The sequence below is a fragment of the Drosophila ananassae genome, chromosome 3L (assembly GCF_017639315.1).
Source record: "Drosophila ananassae strain 14024-0371.13 chromosome 3L, ASM1763931v2, whole genome shotgun sequence".
Classification (NCBI taxonomy): Eukaryota; Metazoa; Arthropoda; class Insecta; order Diptera; family Drosophilidae; genus Drosophila; species Drosophila ananassae.
The window spans coordinates 1,578,076-1,603,469 of NC_057929.1; the positions used below are offsets into that span (position 1 = coordinate 1,578,076).

At 42.6% G+C, this 25,394-nt stretch overlaps 5 protein-coding genes across 8 annotated transcripts; 3 read left to right on the top strand and 2 right to left on the bottom strand.

Annotated features, from left to right (window-relative positions):
• Positions 1-11: 11 nt before the first annotated feature.
• LOC6495423 (fibrinogen-like protein 1) lies at positions 12-1,664 on the top strand. The gene is made up of 2 exons (XM_001958782.3): positions 12-1,210; positions 1,465-1,664. Exons 1-2 carry the CDS (start codon positions 78-80, stop codon positions 1,634-1,636), a joined length of 1,305 nt encoding a protein of 434 aa, XP_001958818.1. The 5' UTR covers positions 12-77; the 3' UTR covers positions 1,637-1,664.
• On the bottom strand, positions 1,665-11,553 carry LOC6495219 (zinc finger protein 136). 2 transcript variants are annotated; one of them, XM_001958783.4, is made up of 4 exons: positions 10,622-11,553; positions 4,387-4,599; positions 3,981-4,325; positions 1,665-3,925 (listed from the first exon to the last, which is right to left on the bottom strand). In XM_001958783.4, exons 1-4 carry the CDS (start codon positions 11,321-11,323, stop codon positions 2,552-2,554), a joined length of 2,634 nt encoding a protein of 877 aa, XP_001958819.1. In that variant the 5' UTR covers positions 11,324-11,553; the 3' UTR covers positions 1,665-2,551. The 2 variants fall into 2 exon arrangements, with proteins under 2 accessions (XP_001958819.1, XP_044571673.1); XM_044715738.1 differs by lacking the exon at positions 10,622-11,553 and adding an exon at positions 4,648-6,095.
• Positions 11,554-11,969: 416 nt separating this feature from the next.
• LOC6495424 (endoplasmic reticulum junction formation protein lunapark) lies at positions 11,970-15,901 on the top strand. 3 transcript variants are annotated; one of them, XR_006507296.1, is made up of 7 exons: positions 11,970-12,122; positions 12,224-12,453; positions 12,530-12,662; positions 12,729-13,158; positions 13,237-13,413; positions 13,662-13,929; positions 15,831-15,901. XR_006507296.1 is itself a non-coding variant. In XM_001958784.4 (6 exons), exons 1-6 carry the CDS (start codon positions 12,096-12,098, stop codon positions 13,817-13,819), a joined length of 1,155 nt encoding a protein of 384 aa, XP_001958820.1. In that variant the 5' UTR covers positions 11,970-12,095; the 3' UTR covers positions 13,820-14,024. The 3 variants fall into 3 exon arrangements, 1 of the variants encoding a protein (XP_001958820.1); XR_004309878.2 differs by lacking the exon at positions 15,831-15,901 and adding an exon at positions 14,001-14,750; XM_001958784.4 differs by lacking the exon at positions 15,831-15,901 and having other exon boundaries at positions 13,662-14,024.
• Positions 15,902-16,502: 601 nt separating this feature from the next.
• Positions 16,503-18,022, top strand: LOC6495425 (cuticle protein 1). Its single transcript, XM_001958785.4, has 2 exons — positions 16,503-17,198; positions 17,411-18,022. The coding sequence occupies exons 1-2, from the start codon at positions 17,184-17,186 to the stop codon at positions 17,882-17,884; spliced, it is 489 nt and encodes a 162-aa protein (XP_001958821.1). The 5' UTR covers positions 16,503-17,183; the 3' UTR covers positions 17,885-18,022.
• A 737-nt stretch (positions 18,023-18,759) lies between these two features.
• Positions 18,760-20,566, bottom strand: LOC6495218 (histidine-rich glycoprotein). Its single transcript, XM_001958786.4, has 3 exons — positions 20,441-20,566; positions 19,677-19,738; positions 18,760-19,164 (listed from the first exon to the last, which is right to left on the bottom strand). Exons 1-3 carry the CDS (start codon positions 20,459-20,461, stop codon positions 18,903-18,905), a joined length of 345 nt encoding a protein of 114 aa, XP_001958822.1. The 5' UTR covers positions 20,462-20,566; the 3' UTR covers positions 18,760-18,902.
• Between the last annotated feature and the right edge of the window lie 4,828 nt (positions 20,567-25,394).

Here is a 25,394-nt window from a genome sequence, read left to right on the forward strand (position 1 = left end):
AAAATGCATTCTCCGGCGATTTCAGTTGAATTCGGACTTGATTGCGGATAGTTCCCTTCGGAATAATCCATATCGGAATGGAACACCAAGTGCTAATATTCATATTTTTGTTGGCATATGCCTTCTCCGTACAAGTTCCCCCCAAACTCAAGCCAGGATCAAGCAAGGATCCACTGAAAGACTCTAAAAACAAAACTGAGCTAATAGGTACAAATGCAACACTAGTCCCAGTAGTGACTGCCGCGCCGGAAAAGCTAGCTGAGGTTCATATCGATCAGCATAAAACAATTCGGATTAGCAAGGGAGACTTGGACGATCTCCTGGACGTGTATATGGAGAGAATCGCGGAGAGTGCGGCCACCATCAAGGACAAGGACATCGAGATCAATAAGCTGCAAACCGTCAACCCCACCAGCGATGATCTTCAAGTTAGGCTTGATAATCTCACCCAGACCTGTAGTGCCCAGAACGCCTCCCAGACTACAGCCATCAAGGAGAAGGACGAAAAGATCAAGGAGCTGGAGACCAAAGTGAAGATCTATGAAACCAGGCTGAAGAGGAAACAGCACTTAGTGACGGAGTTGAAGAAACAAAACACTTCCAGCACGGCTCTCATCAATCATTTCCGAAGTAAAGCAGTGTATTTTGAAAAGAAGTTCCGGGAGAAGAAGGACGACCTATTGGCGGACTGGGAGGCGGCCACCACAACCTGTATCCCCTTCGGAAAATCATCCGGAATACATCTGCTCCACATCCCGGGCTTCCTGCCTTTTTTGGTGCCCTGTGAAGGCCTCACCACAGCCGGAGCCGGTTGGATGGCCATTCAGCGTCGAATTGATGGTTCCGTGAACTTTTACCGGAACTGGGACTCTTACAGTAAGGGATTTGGGAAGCTCAATGGGGAGTTCTTCATCGGATTGGAGAAACTGCATCAAATTACCAAATCCCAGCCACACGAACTGTATATCAGCTTCAAGAGATTCAACGGCGAGTGGAGCTATGCCCACTACGATGACTTCCTTATCGGCAGTGCCGAGGAAGGCTACGAGCTGAAGCTTCTGGGTCACTATCAGGGCAATGCCAGTGATGCACTGCGCACCCACGACAAGATGAAGTTCTCGACCTTCGACCGGGACAACGATGAGTTTACTCATATGAACTGTGCCGAGTATCATCACGGGGCGTGGTGGTATGATTTTTGTTCAAGAAGGTAGGGGGACTATAGTTTATTACTTTATAGTACTTTTTAAGCCAAGAAATATCAGAAAATATTAACGATTTAAGTTTCTTAAGAATAGTACTCTCTATTGCAATTATTTTTGATCAAAATGATATGATAACCAGAGCTCTTATCAAAGAAGTAGTTCCCAATGACATCAAGGTCTTAACTCTTCATAAAAAGTACTACCAAAAGAACTCTTTCTATTAATTTGATTTAACAATTTATTTGTCTTTATTTTTAAGCAATCTAAATGGTAAATACTTCAAAGACGAGGTGGACAATGTCCAGGGCATCTACTGGGAGCCCTGGTATAGTTTCCGATCCTTGAAGTCCGTACAGATGCTGATTCGTCCCAAGAGCCAAAAGGAGCTGAAAGATTTGCCAAAAACTAAGAAAAACTTACGAAACTTATAGGTAAATAAATAAATAAATAATAAAGGTATTCCATGAGTAGTGCAATTTCACTTTAAATAATTTTTATTGCCACATTAAAAGTCATAAACATTAAATAAAAAAAACTTCTAACTCGTGCCGACTTCCAAAGCTTATTACTCGAAACAATAAATATTTATGGCCGTATATTTGAACTATATAAATCGCGTTTCGGAGCCAAGCCCCATTTATCTTTGTTGATATATTGTTTTTAATTTGTGGAGCTCCTCCGACGCCCCCTCGACAGTTGATTAGCTTTCGATTTTATTTACCAATGCCTTTGGATAATTACTGCGTTACAGTTCAATGCATTTAGCTCGAGACATTGTTCTGTGAGCACACAAGTCGTTGGGTGCAATTAATTTTCATTTTCAGCAGTACTCGTACTCGTACTCGTTCTGTTGCAACAATTTAATGAAATCTAATTGAGGAGAAGGGTGAGCATTCTGGGCTGATAAAAATGCAATAACTCTGGGCGTTGGGCGATTCACGATTCACTTGCACTTTCATCGACTGGGATGACTGGGAATTGGAGTCAATAAACATTCGAGAAATTAGCCAAACAGCGGATATATAAATGAATAATGATTGGATGGAAGATTTACGACTCGGCGGCGAGGAATATTCTAGCGTAATCTGGTTACAACCGGCACTTGGCCAGATTGTACAAACAAAATTGAGTTTAAAACAATACATTTTTGGTTTCACTTTCTTTGCTTTAAGAATTCCTTAAACGGCACTCTGGCCCTCTATCAGTTTCACTTAAATTCTAAATAAATAGATTACTTAGTGCTAGATCGACGATATGCTACAAGTACTGATATCATTAAGTACGCGATGAAAAAACTTAAACCTCTACGATTGCTGTGTAAATAGAGTAGAGTGTCCGGCGGAGGTCTACTTCTCCTCCTCCTCCGTACCGGTCTCGGCGGAGTGCTCCTTCTTCTTGTGCCATCGCAGACTGGCGAATTGGGCGAATCTCTTGCCACACGCACTGCATTTGTACTTCTTCACCGCCAGGTGCAGTTCCGTGTGCTTCTTCAGGTTGCCGTAGGTGGTGAACGCCTTCCCACACACCGTGCACAGGTGCTTGCGTATCGCCCAGTGACTGTTCATGTGATCCGTGAAGCGGTTCTTCTCGTAGAAGCCCTTGGCACAGATGGGGCAGTGGAAGGTCGACTGGTTGAGGTGCCGGCGTCGGTGGATGTCGAAGAAGGACCAGGTCTTGAAGGATTTCCCGCACAGGTCGCAGATGTAGGGCCGTTCGCCGGTGTGGGTGCGCAGGTGGATGGCCACCTCGGTGGAGGTGGCGAAGCGCTTGTCGCACTGCTCACAGGCATACGGGAAGTCCCTTCGATGCCGGCGTATGTGCACCGTCAGGTTGCAGGGCATTTGGAAGCCCTTTCCGCACAAGGTGCAGATGAAGGGCTGGGTTCCATCGTGCCCGGATCGGTGCACTTTGTACTGGTCACAGGTCTTTACCAGCTCGGAGCACACATCGCAGCGGAAGGGTCCGATATTCGGCTCCAGGAACTCTGCTAACTTGGCGTGCAGAAGGGGAATACTGATTGTGTCACTAGCTTCCGTGAGTATCTTACGCTTTTGTGCCGAGAAGTCCTTCCGCAAGTCGAACAGTGTCTTTTCTAACTGCTCCGGGGTGTAGCCCGAGGCGAAGCTGGTGTTGATCTCCTCCAGCATTTGGCCCAGGGCCTGACTTCGATAGGCATTCGATCGGTAGTCGGGATGATCCACATCCCACAGAGCCGCGTAGTTGCGGTAGATCTCCACGAATTGCAGCTGATCCTCGGAGGTGGCGAACGGAATGGAGCTGGCATCGATGAACTTGGTCTTCTGATTGGTCTCCACCACGCCAACCTTCTTATTGATCTTGTGAAAGATTTGCTCCTGCAGGATGGGCTGCAGGAACTCCATCTCGTCGTAGCACCACAGCTTGGGCAAGTACAGGCCCTTGTGCTTGATGACCATCCGCAGTTCCTTGCGGTAGCGGGTCCTCAGCTTCTGGATCTCCTTGTAGCACTCCTCGCCGCTTAGCTCGTAGTTGAGATCCTCCTGCAGTTGGGTGGATATGTCCCGGTAGAGCTCCTTCTTGCAACAGCTGGAGTAGTCATAGTGCTGGGGATTCCACAGGCACTCCATGCGCTTGAAAGCGTCGAGGAGGAAGCTCAGGACTTCTCGGTAGAGGGCGGACTTGCTGCAGGAGTCGGCATCCGTTTCGCAGGACTTTTCGCTCTCATTGCATTCATTGGTGATCTGTTGAGGGTTCTTGTTATTTAATATATGTTTTAGTTTAGTTAATAGACCTCACCTTAGCTTCCCTCTCGGCTCTTTTGTTTTCAATCACTCCTCTAAGGAAGTGCATTTTGTCGAAGTACCACAGTCTGGACTTGTACTTCCCCCCCAGGGCGTTCAGTTTGCTCAGCTCCCGGCGGTATCTGCCCCGGAGTTCCTTGAGCACCGCGAAGATCTCCGCTCCAGTCAGTCGCATGTGGCAGATGGACTCCAGTGGGGCAGCCAGCTCTTCGTAGGCACTCCTCTTGGCATTGTACTTGTAGTCGGGATGTCGGGGATTCCAGAGCCTTTCGATGCGTTCGTATTCCTTCAGCAGCGAGCTGACAAACTCCCTGTTCCTCTCCAGCTCACGACGTGTTCTCTGGAAGGTGTAGAAACATAAGTACTCCGACACCCTGGAGGCAGTGATCTTGTTTACTCACCGATTGGAAATCCAAGCTGCTGGCAATGCTGCTGGTGGGCGAGGTGGGTGGTGCTGGGGTTGGGGGCGTTGCTGGTGGCGTTAGTTCCAGCACATTCTTTTCCGGCTGCTCCTCCATCTCCTCCTCTAGCTCTGCCAGCTCCTCTAGCTCTTCCAGCTCCTCCATCTCCAGTGGATTCTCGTTTTTCGCTTGACGAAGCTTACGCTGCAATGCCTGCATAAAGTAGAATATATATTTCGCATAAATAAATAAATTTGTTACAGTTGCCCCCAGAGTTGGTGGTGTATCTTCGAGATAAGCCATGTGCCCTGGCACATGATCTTGCCGAGAGTTTATCGTCGGAATACCATACTGTATCTGGTATATTGGTGTATCTGGTTGTATATTTATATATTCCCGCAGAAGTCGTAAACAAAAAAGGGAAAGTCCGCTCCCGCATGCCAGTGTCCCCTCGACTCGGCTATACAATTCTCAAATATCAGAATATCATCGGCTATTGGCCTCTGTGTCGTCGTCATTGTTCTTATCGGCCAGACATTTCTATACATATATATTTTTCTATATATTATAATGGAATAGTCGTATTCCTCGTGTATCTATTTGTTTGCTCGTTTGTTATTTTTTTCGCTTACGAGTCGGATTCAAATGGGATTCCTATTAAGCCGGCGTCACAAATGCAAATATATCGTATAACATGGTGGAGTACTTCCTCTTCTCGGATAACGATGGCCTCCAATGAGTAATTCAAGGGCATGTGGGTTAAGTAATCTATAAATCTCAAGCCTTGATGTCTAAATACTAAACTATTCGCCAAAAAACACTCTCATTGAAAAGAAAATCCGACCTACCCCAAAAAAAAACAGAAACACATGTTCCCGATAAGGTTCCCCCTCAAAAAATTCCAATGCCCTAATTAAGAACCCGCCAGAGAGAATCTATTTAGTTTTTTTTTTTTTTGTGTTTCATGCAAATGTTTATTCCGACAAACATTGCACAAAAGTATCCGTGAACGATAAGCAGTATCAACCGGTTTCACCTGGTTTACATATCTACACTATACACCTGGAGACGAAAACGAAAACATTTCCCAAAGAACAGTCTAGTACACTGACTATTCTTGGAATGAATATTTATTGGGGCATCTGTTGGGGCTAATTGTAACTAATGGTAGTACCTGTATTAGCTAGTTAACTAGGCTTTCTCATAAAAAGAAATGAGTGCCTGGGGAGATTGGTGTTTCGAGCAAGTTCTGATTAATTTTTTGAAGTATTTCGGTGGGCCATAATTGGCAATTGAAATAAAGGAGCTACCACCTGGACAACCACCCACAAAAAGTCGATAGCCTTTCAGTTGGAGGTCAGCTAGAGGGAGGTTCTATTAGGGTTATTGGCGATTGGTATTTAATGTTTAATTAATTGCTCTGCTGGACAGGCTGAATCAACAACAAGTCCATGAATTCTGGATAAGGAGAACCTATTGTTCTGATAGATGGTGGGGAGTTTGTAATTCCAACTCCCACTGGAGCACACCTGTGCCCTCCAGTGCCTTTGTGTGATTAATCGGGGAAACAGTCATTATTTACCAATCAAGTAGCACCCTGACCTTTCGCAATTCAATCCGCAAACAGCGTCACTTTACTAAGATAATTGAATAACTGAAAAATGCCAAAAAAAAAGTTAAAATAGGGAGTGCAGAAAAAAAAGAAAACAACCCACGAACCTTGGCCCCAATTAAAAATGCAATTTCAAAACGTCGAAATGAAAGTTTCGCCCCTTCGGTGGTAAAGAGGGCGAAAACATTTTCATTTCGAGCGAGTGGAGCTACAACGCGGGTCACACCCACTCGACCCAAGGACTGGCTACCAGTGAGCCACCAATCCACCCCAGACCCATAGCCCATCGGAAAGGTGAGCAGAGTAAACCCATTAAAGCCAGGCCCTCTACTCCCTAGCCTCTGACCCAACTGACATCCTTGACGCTGTCTGCCTGGCAACAGGAAATAGTTCTATATCGCAACTTGCATACCACTGCCACCAGTTCTGGCCTGCATTCCAGCTCATATCGGATATTGGTTGTACAGGTGTTTTCTTTTTCATAATAGTTTCCAACTATTCTGTTTGAGTTTAGCATTTCCTGGTTCTTTGTGGGCTTAATACTATTTATTCTTCAAGTTCGCAGGTCCTCCAGAGCTAGTCTAGATTCCTGTTTCCAAACCAACCACTTTATGGTGTTCCTGCCTGGCACTTCTGGTGCCTTATCGGGCGCAGTACAAAAGACCCAGCAATTTGTTCAGTCGGACAAACAAAGGCTGGGCACTGGTAGCTACTAGTCTGGTGTCTCCGGACAAACACCCACCCAAAAAACCAGGCACATTGCGGTCTGGGGTGCGGCTGTCCGCCGTAGTGCCCTCACTCCCCCCAGCTCTGTCTCCGTCTGGAAGAGCCTTGCCTGCGTCACGGCTCCGGCTGGCTGGCTGACTGGCTGCCTGGCAGTGTTTACCGAACACGCAATTGAAATAATTGATCCAGTTAACAAAATTGCATAAAAATTCAATAAACAACAACAGCAGCGGCTGTGGCAGTGGCAGTGGCAGTCTTCCGATATATACGATATATATGTATATTGAAACCCGATCGCAGACCAATCTTATTGAGTTAGTTGAGTGGTGTGGTCTCCCCCTTTATGTTTATTTATGAATTGTTCAATCGAAGGGGCTAGCAGCTCGTTAGAACTGTCTGAGTCTTGAAATTGTGAACTGGAGAGAGGGTTTTTAGGGGAAATCTGATGGAAATGAAGCCATAAATGAGGAGTTGGTAGCTGGGATAGTTGGATGATCCCTTTTTCTATAAAAATTAATATGCGGCTTGGATCAAAGTCATCTCATTCCGGGTGTGAGCGAGCAGTTTCAATTAAAAGCTAGAGGCAATTGTTTAATGCATTTGTCACCCAGCCAGCCATGCGGGCCATGCCAATCAAAAAAGCCTCTTTGATGATGCGCTGCTGGGCTTCAGATTAATTAATGAAAATTCTTATTTAGATACACTTTCATTTCATTCCATTCCGCATGGCCTCGTAACCATTTCGGGTTGATTATCGGTTGGTATGTGGAGCGCCCTTTCAGCCCTCGAATGGTGTTAGGCGATTCGCAAATAAAAGATTCATGGGGAAAGCCCATTAATACACCGTTTAATACCCTTGTAAGGCTTTTTGGCCTGAAACGGTGTCAGGGCATGTATGTTCTTTGTACAACCTAGGGCCATAGTTGATTACAAGTTTTTTCGGTTCACACTGTTTGGATTTTGGGGGGACTTTGAGTGACGACTCGCCCTGGAGGTTTAATTGATCGAAAAAAGGGGGCCATGGGTTTATGGAAGGAAGGCCCCAGCTCCAGCTCCAGCTCTTAGTTGTATGCTACGATATATAAAAATGATCCCCCCCTTCAAGCCATATGACAACGAACAATGGAAAAAACGACTACTACGACGACATGCAAAATCCGACAAAAACACGAGACTCAAATGTAATAAAGCCCAACGTGAGCTAATAAATTATGAAGAATATTTTTCACGCAACCCATGCGGAGGGTTTTTCTTTCCGTTTTATGGCCCCAAACATAAAACTCGTCGTCCACGCCCCTGAAAACGACAAAAAAAAAATATAAACCGAATGGGGGAAACCTTATAGAGCCCACAGGAACCTCCACCGGGAAATAAATGACAAACAAAACGTAAGCCAGATTCAAAGATAATGCGGGGGCATTAAATGCAATCAATTTCTGACAAAAAATAAAGGAAAGCAGAATGCGCCCGGAGTGGAAGTCTTAAGCCAGAAACCGTAACTAAAACTTTAAATAAACATCAGTGGAGTGTCAGTCACAAGGCTGCATTAATTAAATTAGACTGATTATAAAGGCGACTCAGCTGATCGATCGGAGGAGACCGAGTTGTGGGTGGAAAGCTCCATATAAGCCCCTCTCCAGACGTCTGACAAAATGTTTGGTTAAACTTGTTAATTATTTGATAGGCATGGGATGTGCTCGATAAGAAGTGAGGCATTGCCTGGGAAAATGATTAACGTTCAAATAAATCGAAAATTTCCAGAAGATTTTAAAACAAACTCCCCCTGAAACTCTTTGATTTAATCACGAGGGGAGTTGGATCTAAAACAAATAGCTAATTGGTGATATAATATTCTCATTCCAAAGAACTTCCTTTTAAAAATTCCACAAAATCACCCCCTAACTATAATTATAGTATTCCGATTTGGCCGATTTCTCGCTGTGCGGACAATGATTTATGAGCTGGGCGGGTTTTTATGGCAGGTGCTCTAAAAATTCCAATTACAAGTGTTTAAATGAACATTAAAACCTCCTTAGTTAAGTTCTATAGTGGCTTCTTATCTCTAAGCCACTTCCAATAGCCGGTCGATCGACAAACATCGCCAGAAATCGAAAATTATTTTATTACCGCACCGATATGGTGGAGCGAGTGGTGGTGGTGCTATTGGTGGTGCAAGTGATATAGTGGTTGTCTGGGCCAGAACGACAATTTTAACGATCGATTGATCGGAAATACGTTTTTTTTGCCATTTCTTAAATGGCTTCAAGTGGTTTTTGAATATAAATCATAATTTAACTATTTTTGAATAGAAGTAATACTGGAAAATGAATTTCTTTTTCCCCCTTGGGGCTGAGAACACCTGACCCACTGTGTGGAAACGCCTACAAATGCTTACCAAATCGAAGCTTAGATAATTTTCCCCTATTTGTTTACCTCTTTGGGGTCGAGATAAAGCCCTGAACAGAACCAACATCGGCCGACAAGCTAGCCCCGAGCTGATAATAAAACCACTAACAACAAATTACCAATAATTTCTATTGCAAGTGTCTACGGTGGAATAGAAAATAGAAAAAAATAGAATGATTTTATCAATAATTCTGCTTTTATTTCTATAGACTGGCATTTCCCGAATATCTGACCTTTTCTGACAACAACTGCAGTTCATTACTCACTCATCTATTTCGAATATTTTCCTTTAATTATTATAAAATTAGCTCGAGTGTGAAATGATTATTTATTGGAATTTACGTCAAAGCAATTGCAGCTATTTTTGGCCATCAGAAGTGTCTCTCTACGTAGTATTGCTAACTAGTACAGACTTAATCTAAAGTCTGACGTTTTAGTCCGTCGATTATCACCTAAATTATTGACGCCCATTTATCACAAAGTGGTCGAGAGGGTCTACAGTGCCAATAATTTGACTTTCTGACAATCGGACAATTGGAAAATGGCTTTTTTCAAGTTCATTCGGTAATGTTTTTCAAAGCCATACGATATTCTGCCACAATTTCTGTATCTGCGCTGACATAAATAATCATTTTAATTGCCATTTAATAGACATTTATTTTTAAAAAGCCTCCACAACAAAGAAAACATACATATATATATGTAGTCTGGCCCGATATTCCAAAATACTGTCTGTACTGTTTGTGTCCCAATTTTCGAGTGTTTTTCAGCCTCCCCGAGATGTTGGCCCATAAATTAAGATGATCCTATAGACATAGGATGTAAGAACACAAAAGACTACAATCTTTTTTTATTTTTTAACAAAAAAAAATGGAACAAAACAAAAGTGAAAACTTTAAGAAAAAGCTGAAAATTGCGTCGAAAAAAATAGGAAAAAAATAGCAAGAAAAGTGACAGACTGGCTGACAAAACAGACTGGTCCGCCTCCTCCTCCCTGGTCACCAAACCATCCAAAAATCCAAAATAAATAAAAGGTGGGGTTAACGGGACTTTCAAGGGGGCTGAGAAACAGCTGAGGAGGAGATGGAGAACAAAAGAGAACGCAAGAGCGGACTAAATGCGCGACACACTTTTTGCTCAATATTTAGTGTTGTGTGCCATTGCGCCGTTATTTTGAAGGTCAAGTGACCAGGGGAACCTTCTCCGGAACTGCCTCCCTCCTACCACATGTCCCTCCCCACCGCCCTCCTCCTCACTCTTGACAGAAACGGAAAGCCATTTTGCATTACAAAATCGCATGAAAAAAAAGGGGGAAGCAACTCGAGACAGTAATTACTCGCTAAACAATAAAATATTTTTTAAAAAATATTTGTTTTTTTTTTTTTAATTTATTAAATAGTATAACTTATTAAGCAACTTAAATTAAAATATTATAAAATATTCTTTTTATTGAGATTTCACTGTACCACCCATAGGTGATTAGTAACTTACCACGCGTCGTGTCTCATAGCGCGGCATTGGAGTCGGAAGCACTATTGGTGGGGGGGCGGCGGGCGAAATCGAACCGGAGTGGTTGGGCGGTGTGGGCGGAGTCATAACCACCTCGTGGTCGTGCAGCACGGTGAAGGGATCCAGGTCTGAGGCCTGCAGGCGCAACCCGCAACCCTCAGTCAGCTCATCGCCCGATATGTCCGCCGAGGGCGGCGGCGAGGGTGGCAACGGATTTTCTACCACATACACCAGGTCTATTTCGGGCGTTGTTGTTTGACTTTCCGGCGGCAGTGCGGCAGCAGTGGGGGTCGGCTGGACGAGACTCATCAGCTGTATGTCCATGTCAATGGCTTCCGTCTCCCAATTGGATTTCTTCAAGGCGGCTTCCATGGGATACATTTCCGGATAGTCCATCTCCATGATGACCAGGTCCGTTTGGGTGGACTTCTCGCCCTTCTCCTGGGCGCCTTCGTAGCGCCGTCTCACGTCTTGGGTGTGCTGGGAGCGGATGTGGTCCATGAACACGGAGAACTGGAGGCAAATGGACGGGCAGAAGGCGCAATTGAAGCCGAAGCACTGGACGTCCGGCGAGGCGGTGATCTCCCCGCACTTCCGGAAGTAGGCATAGTCCTCCAGCTGCCAGTTCAGGGACTGCGCCGGCGACTCCTCCTGCTGCACTTGCTCCTGCAGCGGCTCCAACATATCTCCTTTCCAACGCTCACAGTTTGTTTACGAACTATCTCAAGTCGCGCACTCGCGGAATATAGACGACCGATCCAAGAGCCGGCGGAACCGCGGGAGGCTTTCAACTTTTCACTTTGCCGGGCAACCGTCAATTGAATATCACGATTTGAAACCAAAACAATATAATATAATATGGTGGAGTATAATATAATATAAGTATTATTGGTTATATTCTATTTGGTCACACTAATGCTAGATCTAGCTATAAAAGCTAGAATGATAGCTATATTTTCAAAGTCTGGCAAGGCCTTCTTCAAATTTGAATATTTTAGTAATATTATATATTTTACTGTTGAAAATATGCCACATTTGCAATAATAATTCACAAAAAATAATACTTAACCTCATAGGTTTTAAAATGTCAAAGAAAATGGTATTCCCACATTGTTAATACTGTAGTATAATAAAAAGCCCAAAGAATGATGATTTTTAATATTCAAAATTGTGTATTTTAGGGGATTTAACTAAAAACAGCTATAAATTAAGTTTTAAAATTGTTTAAAAGTATATTTGTGCCAAGTCACGAACCATTAATCCAATACACAAACCCTGAAACACTTAAAAAAAAGCAGTAAAAAGCGCAATATCTTTGCCATGTCTATCGATATATTGATATTTCATCAACAACCCTAAAAACAACAAATAGTTCATAGCAGGCGGTTTAAATAGCAAAATAATCAAGTAAATGTTCGAGTTGGTTCGCTTTTAGTTATATTTCTCTACCTACACCATGGGATTCGTGCTGTCCAAGTTCCGGGTGCGTATTATCCGTCACCGAGTCGCCAATTGGATTCGCTTGCATTCTGCCTTATACTGACCCGAAAATATGGCGCTGTGCCCACGAATATCTAATTTTAGAAGGAAAAGTCTACGGAGGCGGTCTTGGAGGGGCTGCAGACGCAGATCCAGGCATTGGAGAAGTACATGATAAACACTGAGGAGCGGAAACGGCGCTTCGTCACCAATTTTGTTGGCTTCACCATTGGCGCCTATATCGTGGGCTTCGGACTATGGTACTTCTTCTACTTTCCGCCAACACTGCAGGAATGCTTCATGTACTTGGTTCCGCTACTCCTCTTTCCGATTGTGTGAGTACTACTGGCTATCAGATCACCTTAAATATCAAGGTCCCTGACCTTCCCATTCCCATTCGCCCGATTGTAGAATCATATTTCTGAGGCGTCTGTTTACGTGGTACTTTCAACGAAAGCTCAACAAAAATGGCGATAAGCTGGCGCGGCTGAAGGAGGACAAGCGCAAGATATTGGAACAGGTCATGGACAAAGAGACCTACAAGGTGGGCTTAGTCACTATTCCCGCTTCTGCAATTCATGCTTATCTCTCATGTTTTCTTTTCGTCCAGGTGGCAGTGAATCTCCTGGAGCGCTTCGGGGACAAGAAACAGCTCCGTCTGACCAATCCCAGCAATCAGGCACTAAACCGAACTACTGTCGAACAGCAAAGGACGCCACAGCCGGCGGCACGACTTTCCACGACCATCGCTGGCGGCCAGCAGCCGAGCCAGCGGTCGGTCACTCCCTATAGCAGCGTTTACCGAAACAACAATAACAACAACACCACCCTGAACAGCAGCATCGCCAGCACCCAGTCGATGACGTTGACGTCAGCATCACCGCAGATGCGCGCCGTTCAGGAACTCCGACGCCGCTCACCCTTCCCCATCGTCGATGAGCGTTCTCGCAGCGCTATCGATCGAATTGTGGACTTCATTGTGGGCGATACGCCACAGAATCGCTTCGGCATGATCTGCAAGGCGTGCCACGCTCACAACGGTAACAAAGCTACAGAATTCTTTTTGTAGAAGCTCCACTTTCCTCTAAGAATTGCTAATTCAAAGACCCATTCAACAGGTATGCTGCACAAGGAAGAGTATGAGTACACCACGTTCCGGTGTGCCTTCTGCAATGTACTTAATCCGGCACGAAAGAAGCGTCCCGTCGCCCCCCGACTTTCTCTGGAGGCACCAACGCCTGCGACGACCAAGCGGAACGTTAGTTCCGAGAGTGAATCATCTGATGATGAGTCTGGTGTGTATTTTCGATAAGAAAGCTGGTTAGAATGACAAAGATATATACAAGTATAGATATACAAATCACAACCTGACATTCTAAATTGTCGTATTCTGTCATTTAATATGCAAATCGAAAATTTAATGCACTTGGCTCTTGCATGCTAATTATAGACGTTGCTTGCAGAGTACAAGGGTTTTTTCGTATATATATATATCTAGCCTCTAGCTATAGAAGTATATATAATTCCCTTAATCTTTTTTCAGATAAGGAACCATCAGCACGACGTGCCCTGCTACAGGATGTGCCATCGAGTGAAGCTGTTAGTAACGCCACCGTCGTAACAGAAGAGACTGTAACTGAGAGCGAAACAACCGAGACTGGACCTGACGTCAGCATGGCTGAGGTGGCCGCCAGCTCCTGAGGGCACTTCTAACCCAATATAAAATACCCAACCACCACAATGTCTAGGCGCCAGTCAAGCAAAATTCTTGGATTATTTGCTTATTAGTTAACATATTTAATATTTTGTTGGTAAGCAAATTCGAATAAGAATGATCGGCTATCATGAATTTAAACCATTGTCGAAGTACTGATTTCAATAGAATACCATATGATAATGCTTCGAAGTGTCGTGTCAACTTTCTTGCTGCGGTGGGTCAGCCACCTAGGCCACCTTGAGGTGTGGGCGGTGGTGGCGGCGTCGTCACACCCCTTGCAACTGTCAGCATAGAAGGAAATTGATAATTAAAATCTAGGCAAAATAAGGCGACAACTAATGGCATAATAATTTAAAGCACGCTCTGCGGCATGTGTGACAAAAAAGGCAAACAACGGCCGACAACGATGGCGATATCTCTTTGCCCAGGGGCTACAGTGGATAGTACTCCAAGTCACTTACAAGCCCGAGAACACACTCACACACATGTGTGTGCCGCTCCAGACTACGAGCACTGCATTATGCGAACGGTCAACAATTTCAATTTCGCTGGCTTTTATTTTTGCTTTATTCTGTTTTTCCGGGCCATTGATCAAGGCTAACGAGATCGATCGGCTGGCCGGGCTGGCCTGGCCTGGCCTGGCCTGGCTGCCTGGTTGGTGGTGCAGCAGTGGTGCAGCAAACGTAACATAACGCATTAGCCGGCCAACACCACCAGTGCCCACCTACACGAAGAAAAAATGCCTAGATATGACCAGAAATTGCTCTGAATTTGGAAAAACACTTGTGGGAAATGGAAGACTATTAATAAATTAGTTGCAGAATAAAATACTATGTTTTAGTTTCCAATAGGAAGATATTTGGTGGAAGCTTAAAAATAATGGACAATTTTTAATAAATAGAGTTCTAAAATCAATATTCTTAGAGTATTTTTTTCTTAAAGCATGTTCTGTGTTTTTGAGCTTCCATGAAAGTTTCAAAAACTTCAGTTCAGTGAAGACTTTCTTCTGAAATCATCAAAAATCAATCTTCATAGAGCATTATATTGTTTTAAGCAACTTCTATAGCATATATCTATATTATCTATAAGAATATCATCAAGTTCTTCTTCAAAAACGTTTTTCAACTTCAATAACTTTTCCAGAAAACATCTCCCTGCTAGAAAAATCAGTATTCTTGAGATATTATTTCACCCCTACCTTGTTCCATTTAATTGTGTTATGATAGCTGGCTTACAGATATGAATTTTTCCAGTTTTTCTCACTATAAAAGAAATCGTTAAGCGGCTGAGAGGGGGAAGTCGTGGACTGGGTAGATTGGACGGTGCCGCGCCCGCGCAAATTCCTGCCAATGGCTGGCGGCAAACACAAATTATAAGAATTAAACTAAATCTGTTACACCGTTGCCAACAATTGGGCATGTCTGTCCCCCAAAACATAACATGTTCATATATGCATATGGATAGGTGAGGTGCAACATGGATTGTATCTACATTGTGTGTGTGTTGCAGAGTCGTGTGCCGACCTGGGGCGCTTTTGGGTGCTGCCTGATTAGCTCATAATTTGTGTGGCAGTGCGATTTTCACTTTTTTTTTCCAAGTAATTGAATTTCCCAACCCCAACCCCAGCCCGACCAGCCAGCCCAGGAAGTAGTCGCACATATTGGTGCGTAAGGCGGTCCGGGTGTCGGTTGTCAAGTTTCAGTTTCGCACTGGCACTGCGTGGAGCAAATAACAGTATTGTCGGTGTGTGTGGGACTAATCTGAACGGCCGTCAACCTATAACGGGTTATCGGAAATAGAACTGAATCGGAAAATCAACATTTAGGGCTGGAAAATTGTCTATAATATTGAAAAAATGTGTGGGGGAGGTCTCTATGATCGATTACTTAACCCATAAGGTCCAACTAACATGTATTTCTTGATCTTTTTTTGGTTTGTATATATTTTTAATATTTTTAAATCAAAATTCTAATATTTTTCTGTTTTATTTTTCAGAATTTCTCATATAATACTCGGATTGGCATTCTGTAATCTCTTCAATATTATTGAAATTTTGAAAAATTATTCAAAATAAATTGTTTGTGAGAAAATTTCATACGAGATTAAATAATGTTTTTAACAATAAATGAAATTGTATGAAAATTGTTAAATAAATTATGTAAAAAGCTATCTTACTCTTTTTAAGAACTAATTTAGTTCTATAATAAATGAAATTGTATGAAATTTGTTAAATAAATTATATAAAAAGCTATCTTAATCTTCTTAAGAACTACTTTAGGGACATATTTTGTAAGACTTATCTTTAAGATATATGTAATACTTATGTGACATTGTGCAGCCCTAGCACTTAGAAGTGAACCTCGGGCCACCGCTCGAATGTTGTGCATTGAGATCTAGTGCAAGTTCGCTGCACCGAAACCAGTTTCCAATGACTCCGACTGCCTTCCGGGCCGACATGTGGCACTGGTGGCATGCCAAGGCGATGGCGATACCGATGGCGACCTGTGTGCCTCTTACACGATCCGATCCATTCTGCCGCCCTCTGAATAAAGTGATTCACGAACTGACATCCCCTCCCTCCCGTTTTTTTTTGTAAAAATTGTTAAAACGCCAACGCGCCAACAACGATGTCAAAAAGCGCACAAAAACAATATACAAAACCCGGGCAGGAGATTTCGATTTTATTTTTTGGCCGAATTGCAAGTCGGGGGCTTAGTTCATTGCTAATGACGGCATGTCGGTAACTCGATATAAGTGCACACTCGTGTGTGTGTTTGCATAGTTGGGTGTTTAAGCATATTACCCCCATATATACACCCATATACATATATATAGAGATTTTTCTGTCTGTCGGTTTGTCGGCCCCGTTCGATTTATTTGTCCGCGCTCCGCAACAAAGACTCATAATAATCTGTTGGGCCAATCAAGTAAAATATGCGCGAGATCAGTCAACTACAATAACAATAATAACAAAAGCAAAATCCAAAAGCAAATGTAAAGTAAAGCCATACAGATCAGAGCAGAAAAAGCAAAGTAAAGCAGCCAGCAGCAGCCAGCAGCAACTGCTGCAACAGCAATGAAAGTGAAACCGAGCCAGGCCGGCCCGAGAGACTCAGACTCCGACTCAGACTCAGACTCAGTCTTGGCCAAGAGTCTCGGTTCTAGCCAGCATCAGGTATAAAAGCTTGATGGCCGGCTCGCCAGCAACAGTGCAGCGCTGACCAGGAACCCAATTGGAAGTTTTGAGCTAAGACTCCATAGTCCAATTTGGCCAAGGATTACCATTAACCGCCCCAACCTACCAACCTACCAACAGCAACCAGCAACACCCACCCACTCACCCACAACATGTTCTTCAAGCTGGTAAGTGGACTTAAAGCTCCTTAAATCAGAAATCGGATTTTTTTTAAATTTAAATTAAATTTTCTATAAAGTTTCTTGAAATTTCTAAAATCATTTAATTAGTTTTAAAATACTGTCATTTTTTCTAAAAAAAGTCCTCCCTTTCTCCAAAGGGAGTGCCCTTTTTATGAATATTTAATTTAATTAATAAATTATATCTTCCCTCCCCTCAGTTATTCGCCTCCTGCTTGGCTCTGGCTCTGGCCAAGCCCCAGCACCCACCTGCTGCCCAGTACCCAGCTGGCGTTAATCCCCAGGACTGCCCCGGATTCCCCATCTGTGATAATGCACGTCTGCACAACCCCCAGCCACAGTGGGGCGCCCCGCAGCCCCAGTGGCAGCAACCGCAACCACAGTGGCAGCCACAGCCGCAGCCCCAGTGGCAGCCGCAACCTCAGTGGCAGCAGCCCCAGCCCCAGTGGCAGCCCCAGCCCTCTTGGAACGCGGCTCCGGCTCCCTCCGCTGGCGGGGATAAGTATCCGGCTGGCGTCAATCCCCAGACCTGCCCCAACTATCCGTACTGCGATGTGAATGCCGGACATGGTGGTGCTCCCGTGGCCGCGCCCCCACTGCCCGGATGGACGGAGCGTCTGTATCCCGCTGGAGTGTCACCGCACCAGTGCCCCAACTTCCCCTACTGCCACTAGGATGACGGTGGTCATCGTGCGGCTACCCGCAGTTTCCTCTAACGCTTCGCCTCTCCTCCCCAGGTTCTCAATTAGTGAACATTAATTTGAAATTATTTGTTGTTGGCGCCGAATAAAATGCAAATGTTGGTCAAATAATTATGGATTTTATTTTTAATTATTACATAGTGGGTTTTAGGGGTATCTTTTTGTTAAAAAAGTATAAAATATTTAGGGATTATAAGAAGTAACTTTTATATTTAAAAGAAACCTCTCAAGTGTTTCAAAAATCAGGATTTCCAGAGACCTTGAAATTGTTCCCACTTCCTTTAATTAAAACTGGATTTTTTTCAAGGACTATCTTGTCAACATCAAGTGACAATAAAATAGGAACCTTATGGTGGTGTCATGTAAAGAGAATGTGCCCTGCCACGCCCCTGTCTTCTAGAATTACTCGAGGAAGGAGTGGAGCCGAGTGACCAGACTGGTTAGCCCCTGAATCTGAATCTGAATCTAAGTCTTTTGGGGGGGGGGGGAGAAGTGGAACCGGCAGGAGAGGGCAGTCGACCTCAGTCGGAGCTGGTCGAGTGAGTGAGTGCTTTGTGAAAGTCGTTCTTGCAAAACTTCGGCTTAATTGCCGCCTTCAGGTTGCAGAGCCAAGGTCAAGTGCAACTGCAAATTACAGAGTGCCTTGCAATGGGCTCAACTAATGGGCCAATAATCCAATCGAAACTATCACATTCCCAGGCAGTTCACCTGCCAGTCGAAATTTTTAATAATTGGGTTATTGCTCCATATTTGAAACGGTTGGAGAAATATTTCAATCATCCAATTAGTAAGAAAGATTGAGAAATTATTACATTATTTATGAGAAAAAGATATAAAAAGACAGTCTGTTTACAGTCGAAATATATTGTGTTTTTATTTACAATCATTAACTTAGGCATTTTACAGTATTTACAGGCTTTAGTTGGACTTTAATTGGACTTGCTGAGCTGGTGGTGGTGGGTGGATAAAAAACAGCATTCTTCCAAAGAGCTTACAGCCATCCGTGTCCGTGGTGGGAGCCCCAACCGTGGTGATCATGATGATCATCGAAGACATGATGCACTGGGACCTCTTCGTGGTGGACGTGGTGGACTGGGACGGGAATCTCCTCGTGATGGACATGGTGGACGGGGACGTGCACCTCCTTGTAGACTGGCACTGGCACATGCTTCACCACCGGAACGTGCACCTTCTGCACGTGGTGGTGGTGCACGGTGTGCACTTTGTATGGAACGTGGATGGTGTGGTGCTCGCTGTGTTGGGGACAGAAAGTGAAATCGGTCAGATTGGCACCTCTTGTGGCCTGGCGTGGCGTGTTTGTTTCTTTTTATTTTATTAGCTAATCAGTTGCTTGAACCCAGCGTCTTGGCAGCTATTGGAATTGGCAATTAAGTCGCACAATTATGCGCGCATTACAATGAATTAAATGCCAATCGCAGCCTGTAAAATTCCTAAGCCAAGCCAAGATCGGCTAAGTTCAATGGTATCCATCGGCTCAGACTGCGGGGGAAGGCAGTGAGCCGGTGACTGGTGGTACGTTAAGTGGTACAAGCGTTTTGATTGCTCAATTCGATCGCAATCGGACACATATTTTATAAGCCCGCCGCTCAATCGCAGCGTTTAAAAACCCATGCGATCGCTCGTTAGGTTAGCATAAAAGCGGGAAATGACTATTTTTATCGATTCGGTCGGGTTATTTATGGATCGGTTCAGGTGCAAATCGAACGGAGCTACAAATACTTCAGGTAGTACTATTCGAACTTACTGTTTGCCAAAGAAACCGGGACTGGGAGCGCAGTAGGCCACGGCGAAGAGGGCAACAAAGATCTGAAATGGGGATAAGGAAGCGTTTTAGCCATTTACCAAATTATCTCTTAAATTACTGAGTAAAAAACATAATAAATATAATTAATTTTCAATGTGTTGTGAGTTAAATAACTGAACAGTCACGGTTTCCAGAGTAGTGTTATGAAACATATACAACGTTTTTGAAAAAGTAACAGTTATGTGGCATATTTTCAAAATAGTTTTAAGAGTTTTAAGATAGAGAATTATTAAATTTAAACATTTAAGTTATTAATTCAAATTTTAATAGATTCAAGTTTATTTAAATATTTAAAATTGAATAAAAGAGCCTTAAGAATCTTTAAACACTTTCTAAACATTTTGGGAGAGGAAGGATTCTTTTCAAAAACGTTTTGTTTGAAAAGGAAACATAAATTTCGACTCTCAATTCTTTTTTCTTGAAAATAATAGTCTAAACTTTAAAGTTTTTTGATTTAAACAAACTTAAAAACAATATTTTATATAATTTTTATAAAAACATAAGATAAAGGCCTCTGATGATTTGTAAAGTTGTTGAATATCCAAAACGATTGTATTGTTTGTTTTTCTAAGATTTTTGAAAAAGTAAATAATGTTTTCTGTATTCTTTTTTAAAACACAAGATTCACTTTCGAGGGATTTTAATGGTTATTCCGAAACCAATCTCAAAAACACATTGAACACCGATATCCTTTCCGCACTTACGAAGGCTTTCAGGGCGGACATGGCTGAGATGATTATCAGATTTCTTCGGCACGGAGCAATACAAAAACCGAACTCTGTCAGGTGGTGACTGATAACCACAGGCTGCGGCTCATCCGTTTTTATACCATGGCTAGCATGGCTAACATGGCTAACAGCGATTGGGCCCGACTGCGCTGCACTGCGAAAGACGTGACGTTGGTGCAGCAGCAGCAGCAGCAACAACAGTGATTGCTGACTGCTACATAGTAATGCGAAAAACAACAATAGCCATAACAGTGGACTCTGTTGGCCATGTTAATAAATGCGGGCAAAAGCTGTTGACTCCTCTGGCGGCTTCTGTTTAGTTGGGGTCAAGACCCGGCGGCGGGTTAAGCGGCAGAGGAGGTGGTGGAGTGGCCGCAGTGCCGGACCATGCTTCAGTTGCTGTATAATACCACTAACCATACAACATATAGACTTCTCATTTCATACAACGAAAATGGACGCAAAAATTTCTTGCGACAGGCCCCCGGAGGCCCCAGAGAGAATCTTACTCTCATTCTTACGCTCATAATCTCATTTAACTTTTTTGGTTGTTCAGTCGCAGAGAGGCGCATCATCAAGAAGGTTCTTCTGCGGTTTAACCGATCTTTATATGTATGCGTGCTCACACATTCACACACACGGTTTCATGTGTGCGTTGGATTTCGTTTTGAAACCAGCTAAAATTTTTGATTTTTGTAACTTTACAGGCATGCTACCCTAAGAAAATGGGAGTTATCATTATTATATACCTGTGAAAAAATTTTATTATATTTTATATTATATATTTTTATATATCATACTTTTTATACATATTTAGGAATACGATTAGATGGCAGCAGTAAAATGCTTCACATATATATTTACGAAATTAGGTATTTACTGTTGTTACTGTTGTTATTTTTAAACGGATGGTTCTTGCATACCCTACTGATGCCCACGGAAACAAAAAATCAGCTGTTTTTGTTTATTCTCACTCCACAAAAATCATCTATCAGAAGGGTATGGAACACCATCCGCTGGCAGAACTACAACAACTTAAAAGGAATCGACTGAAATATACCCTGTTTCTACCTTAATATATAAATTTTAATGCATTCGTTGACATATGCATATATATACATATGAAAAACATTTTACAGCTACCACTTAATCGTATTCCATAACAAATATAAAATATAGGTTGAAATATTAATATATAAAACATATTTTTTCATCATTAGCGTATAATGTATGTATATCCCAATTTTCTTAGGGTAGCATGCCTGTAAAGTTACAAAAATCAAAAATTTTAGCTGGTTTCAAAACGAAATCCAACGCACACATGAAACCGTGTGTGTGAATGTGTGAGCACGCATACATATAAAGATCGGTTAAACCGCAGAAGAACCTTCTTGATGATGCGCCTCTCTGCGACTGAACAACCAAAAAAGTTAAATGAGATTATGAGCGTAAGAATGAGAGTAAGATTCTCTCTGGGGCCTCCGGGGGCCTGTCGCAAGAAATTTTTGCGTCCATTTTCGTTGTATGAAATGAGAAGTCTATATGTTGTATGGTTAGTGATAATACATACCTACCTACTATGTCGCAGACAATCGAACTTTGACTCTTCAGTGCAGATCGTTGATGCTTTGTGTAATACAAGGTAAATTACATTAATTTCATAATCATAATCGCAAGACGACGAGTGACTGACTAGCTGGCTGGCTGTCTGTCTGGCTGGCTGGTTGGTTAGTTTTTGGGGAAATCATTCCGAGTGAATGACCAAGTAGCACATATATCATTACTGAATGGATCACTTAGCGGCCTTCTCCACAAAAGTGAACGTGAGTGAGTCCACAAAGTTGTCACGCTAATCCCAATTGTAGGCCCTTTCGTATCAAAAAATTGGAAGACATCTCAACCGAACGACCTTGAACGACCACTGCTTTTGTTTTTATTTTTATTTTTTTGGTAACTGTCGCCGGTGGTGTCAGTTAATCGGGTCAGCTTTGTAACTTTACAGGAACACAGTATATGGATGTACCCAAAAAAGTAAAATAAAATAAAAACCAAATCACGAATCACGTACACTACGCGTTCAACATAAAGCTACGTAGATTTGCAATAAAACGCATTTCGGGCCATTACTTAACAATTGGTGGCACTAATCGGGCCAGGCATCACACGATATTACGGGAATTCGATTTTGATTTTGGGTTTTGGCGGATTCTATAATGCCCCTGACATAACGCTAGCTCCGCCAGATGTTGCAACCAACTGTTGCATGTTGCTGCTGTGCTGTTAAGTCGCATGTGTTGCATGTTGCTGACGTACTTCAGCTTCAGTTCAGTATCTGGGGTTTTTCTTTTTAACCCAAAGAAGCAAGAAAACAATTATATTTTATTGATATTTTATATATGTTTTTATAGCCATAACAAAAGTATTTTGTTGTGTGTAAAGTGGCTAACAGAGAGCCCATTAAAATTGCCAACAAAAAAAGGCAACTTCATAAATAAACCATAACAAGTTAAAACAATTTGCTAACAAATGGGTTAAACCATCACTATCACTCTTGTATTTTCATTTCTTTTCGCCAATTTTTTATGGGTGTACTAGTATATGTAGGCCAGTATGTTATTTCTGCGTTTCAGGGCGCTCCACTACCATCCTGCCCCCAAAACCACCAAACACAAACTATCGAGCTTGCCACCGACTTACATACAGTAGACTACTGCACCCCGCCCTCCTTGGCCAACTGAATGTTATTGCATTTGCGGCAAATTGCTCGTTTTAGACATGCCAAATTGCATAATGGTTATTTGTATTTGTGTGATAAATATGCCATGCCTCCAGTGCCACGCCTCCTGCCTACCCCTGCCTCCAGTCCCTGGAAGCCATGCGTGCCCGGGAGCTAAACAATAATCCCCCCAAGTGGCTGCGGTGGATGATTACTTTCGCTTTCTGCGAATGCGCTTCGAATCCCCGGTCCCGGTCCCGGTCTCGGTCTCGGGATCTGCGCATGCAAATACTTCCTGCTAGGCGAGTTTTGATTTCTGTGAATGTGGACCACACAAAATACTTAGACCAGGTCCAATCAGTACAGAGAAAAAAGATTTTAGATAAAAGAAACTATTAAAAATACTTGGAACTTGAAGTCCACCAACAGAAGCTATACAGGTGTCTCTCAAATGACTTAAGTATTGGATCTTTGACCTATTTTTTTCAGTGTAATAGGATTTCTGCAATCCCCAGCAGCTGACCAATAGACTCAGACTCAGATTCAGATACAGACTCTGACTCTGACTCAGATGCAGATACAGATGCGGACTCAGATGAAAAGTCAATGGCTCACTCAGCACCACCAACATGACGTAAAACACGTCAAGTGCTCGTCGTTATGCAGATATATGTTGGCCAGGCCAATACTGTCTAATTGGACGGCGAAACATGGCCGGCTGTTCACTCAATTGGTTAAACATGAGTGGACATAAGTCCACAGAGCTTCGGACAAATCGTTTATGATAAAAACAAAAATGATTGATACCAGATAAGTGCCTCATAAATCAACTATCCGCTGGAGCAAGCCAAGCTGGTTAACAAAAAAATAGATTACCAATCAAATTAATTATTTAAACTTATTATTTTTTGGTTTATTAAAAATGTATTGGCTCTTTTATATTTTTTGTTTGAAATGCCTGTGTTTTTAATATATACTGTAAACAAATTAGTGCTTCTTTCTTTCCAAGTTGTTAATTAAATTTGCAAAACTGTTAAGATATACTATGACCCAATACCCTCGGACGTTGTAGTAATTAGGATGTTTAGTGAAAGTGGGAATTGTAAAGATAATAGTATCTACTATAGCTTTTCCATGCCATACCCTCTTAAAACTTAAAAATCTACCTTAACTCAAACTTAAAATAGTTTGTATAATATTTCCTTTCAATTTGCATATCCGCACCAACTCACTCCCCCAAGATGGATGCTTTTGGTACGTGTTGGCCAGTAAGGGCTTCCTGCTGGCCCACAACTGCCAATCAGCTTTTTGACATTAAATTATTTCGCCCTCGCCGAAATCGTTTACCCAATCGATACGTATTACATGACACGGACCATGGCGGCATCGGTTTCCTATCGGGTCAACTGTATCGTATCTGCCGCCAATATCTTCAACTTAGACACGACTAGCAACCGAAATTCAAATTGAAATTTCCACCCAGATAGTCCATAGAGTCTATATGTATATAGATAGAAACGTGGCCAAAGCCAAAGCCTCACCCACTTGGCAGGCGAAAAGCGTCCGCCAAAAGCGCCGATCGCCACTCGGGGATCGAATGTTTGGTGAATTTTGATTCGCGTGCGATGCGATTTTGGGGCTATGATAGGGTCGAGGGACAAGTGCCAAGCCAAACGGTTTTTCAGTCCACTCCGATATTTGGAGCAGCCCCCAAAAAATATATCAAAATATTCACAACAAAAGCAATTCATTGTGCAATGCATGTGAATGCCCAAAAATAGTTTGGCTTCTGTTTTGATCATTTGACTTTTGGCTTTTAGACAGAGCGGACTTGAAGTGTCTAGGGTGATTTGTGAGGATATTTATCCTTTAAGTGCACTTAAAAATATTATAATCTAGATGTATTACTCTTTCTAAGAAGTAAAAACGAAGTAAAAAATGGATTTAAAAAGAGTTTAGTCTAAGGAATAACTGATTTTGCACTACCTACTCCCTATATTCTCCCTATTATATAATAAAAATCTATTCTTAAAATTATATAAATATTTTTCAAAAGAAATTGTTAATTATCACATTTCTTATTTATATTTTTTTTTGTCAAAATTCCCCATGCTAATATTTCATTTTATTAATGTCTTAGCCAAGCCCCTAATGATCATTTTTCTGAGAGGGGCGTAACTTTTGCAGTGGCTTAGAATTCTCCAGAGTTCCTGA

Coding starts and splice junctions, on each gene's coding strand:
- LOC6495219 (XM_001958783.4), bottom strand. CDS start 11,323: ATGTTGGAGCCGCTGCAGGAGCAAGTGCAGCAGGAGGAGTCGCCGGCG. Junction 4,326..4,386: donor GCAGCTTGGATTTCCAATCG/GTGAGTAAACAA, acceptor TACACCTTCCAG/AGAACACGTCGTGAGCTGGA. Junction 3,926..3,980: donor GAGCCGAGAGGGAAGCTAAG/GTGAGGTCTATT, acceptor AACCCTCAACAG/ATCACCAATGAATGCAATGA.
- LOC6495423 (XM_001958782.3), top strand. CDS start 78: ATGGAACACCAAGTGCTAATATTCATATTTTTGTTGGCATATGCCTTC. Junction 1,211..1,464: donor TATGATTTTTGTTCAAGAAG/GTAGGGGGACTA, acceptor TTTATTTTTAAG/CAATCTAAATGGTAAATACT.
- LOC6495218 (XM_001958786.4), bottom strand. CDS start 20,461: ATGTCCGCCCTGAAAGCCTTC. Junction 19,739..20,440: donor TGTCCGCCCTGAAAGCCTTC/GTAAGTGCGGAA, acceptor TCCCCATTTCAG/ATCTTTGTTGCCCTCTTCGC. Junction 19,165..19,676: donor CCCGGTTTCTTTGGCAAACA/GTAAGTTCGAAT, acceptor TCCCCAACACAG/CGAGCACCACACCATCCACG.
- LOC6495424 (XM_001958784.4), top strand. CDS start 12,096: ATGGGATTCGTGCTGTCCAAGTTCCGG. Junction 12,123..12,223: donor TCGTGCTGTCCAAGTTCCGG/GTGCGTATTATC, acceptor ATCTAATTTTAG/AAGGAAAAGTCTACGGAGGC. Junction 13,414..13,661: donor ATCATCTGATGATGAGTCTG/GTGTGTATTTTC, acceptor ATCTTTTTTCAG/ATAAGGAACCATCAGCACGA.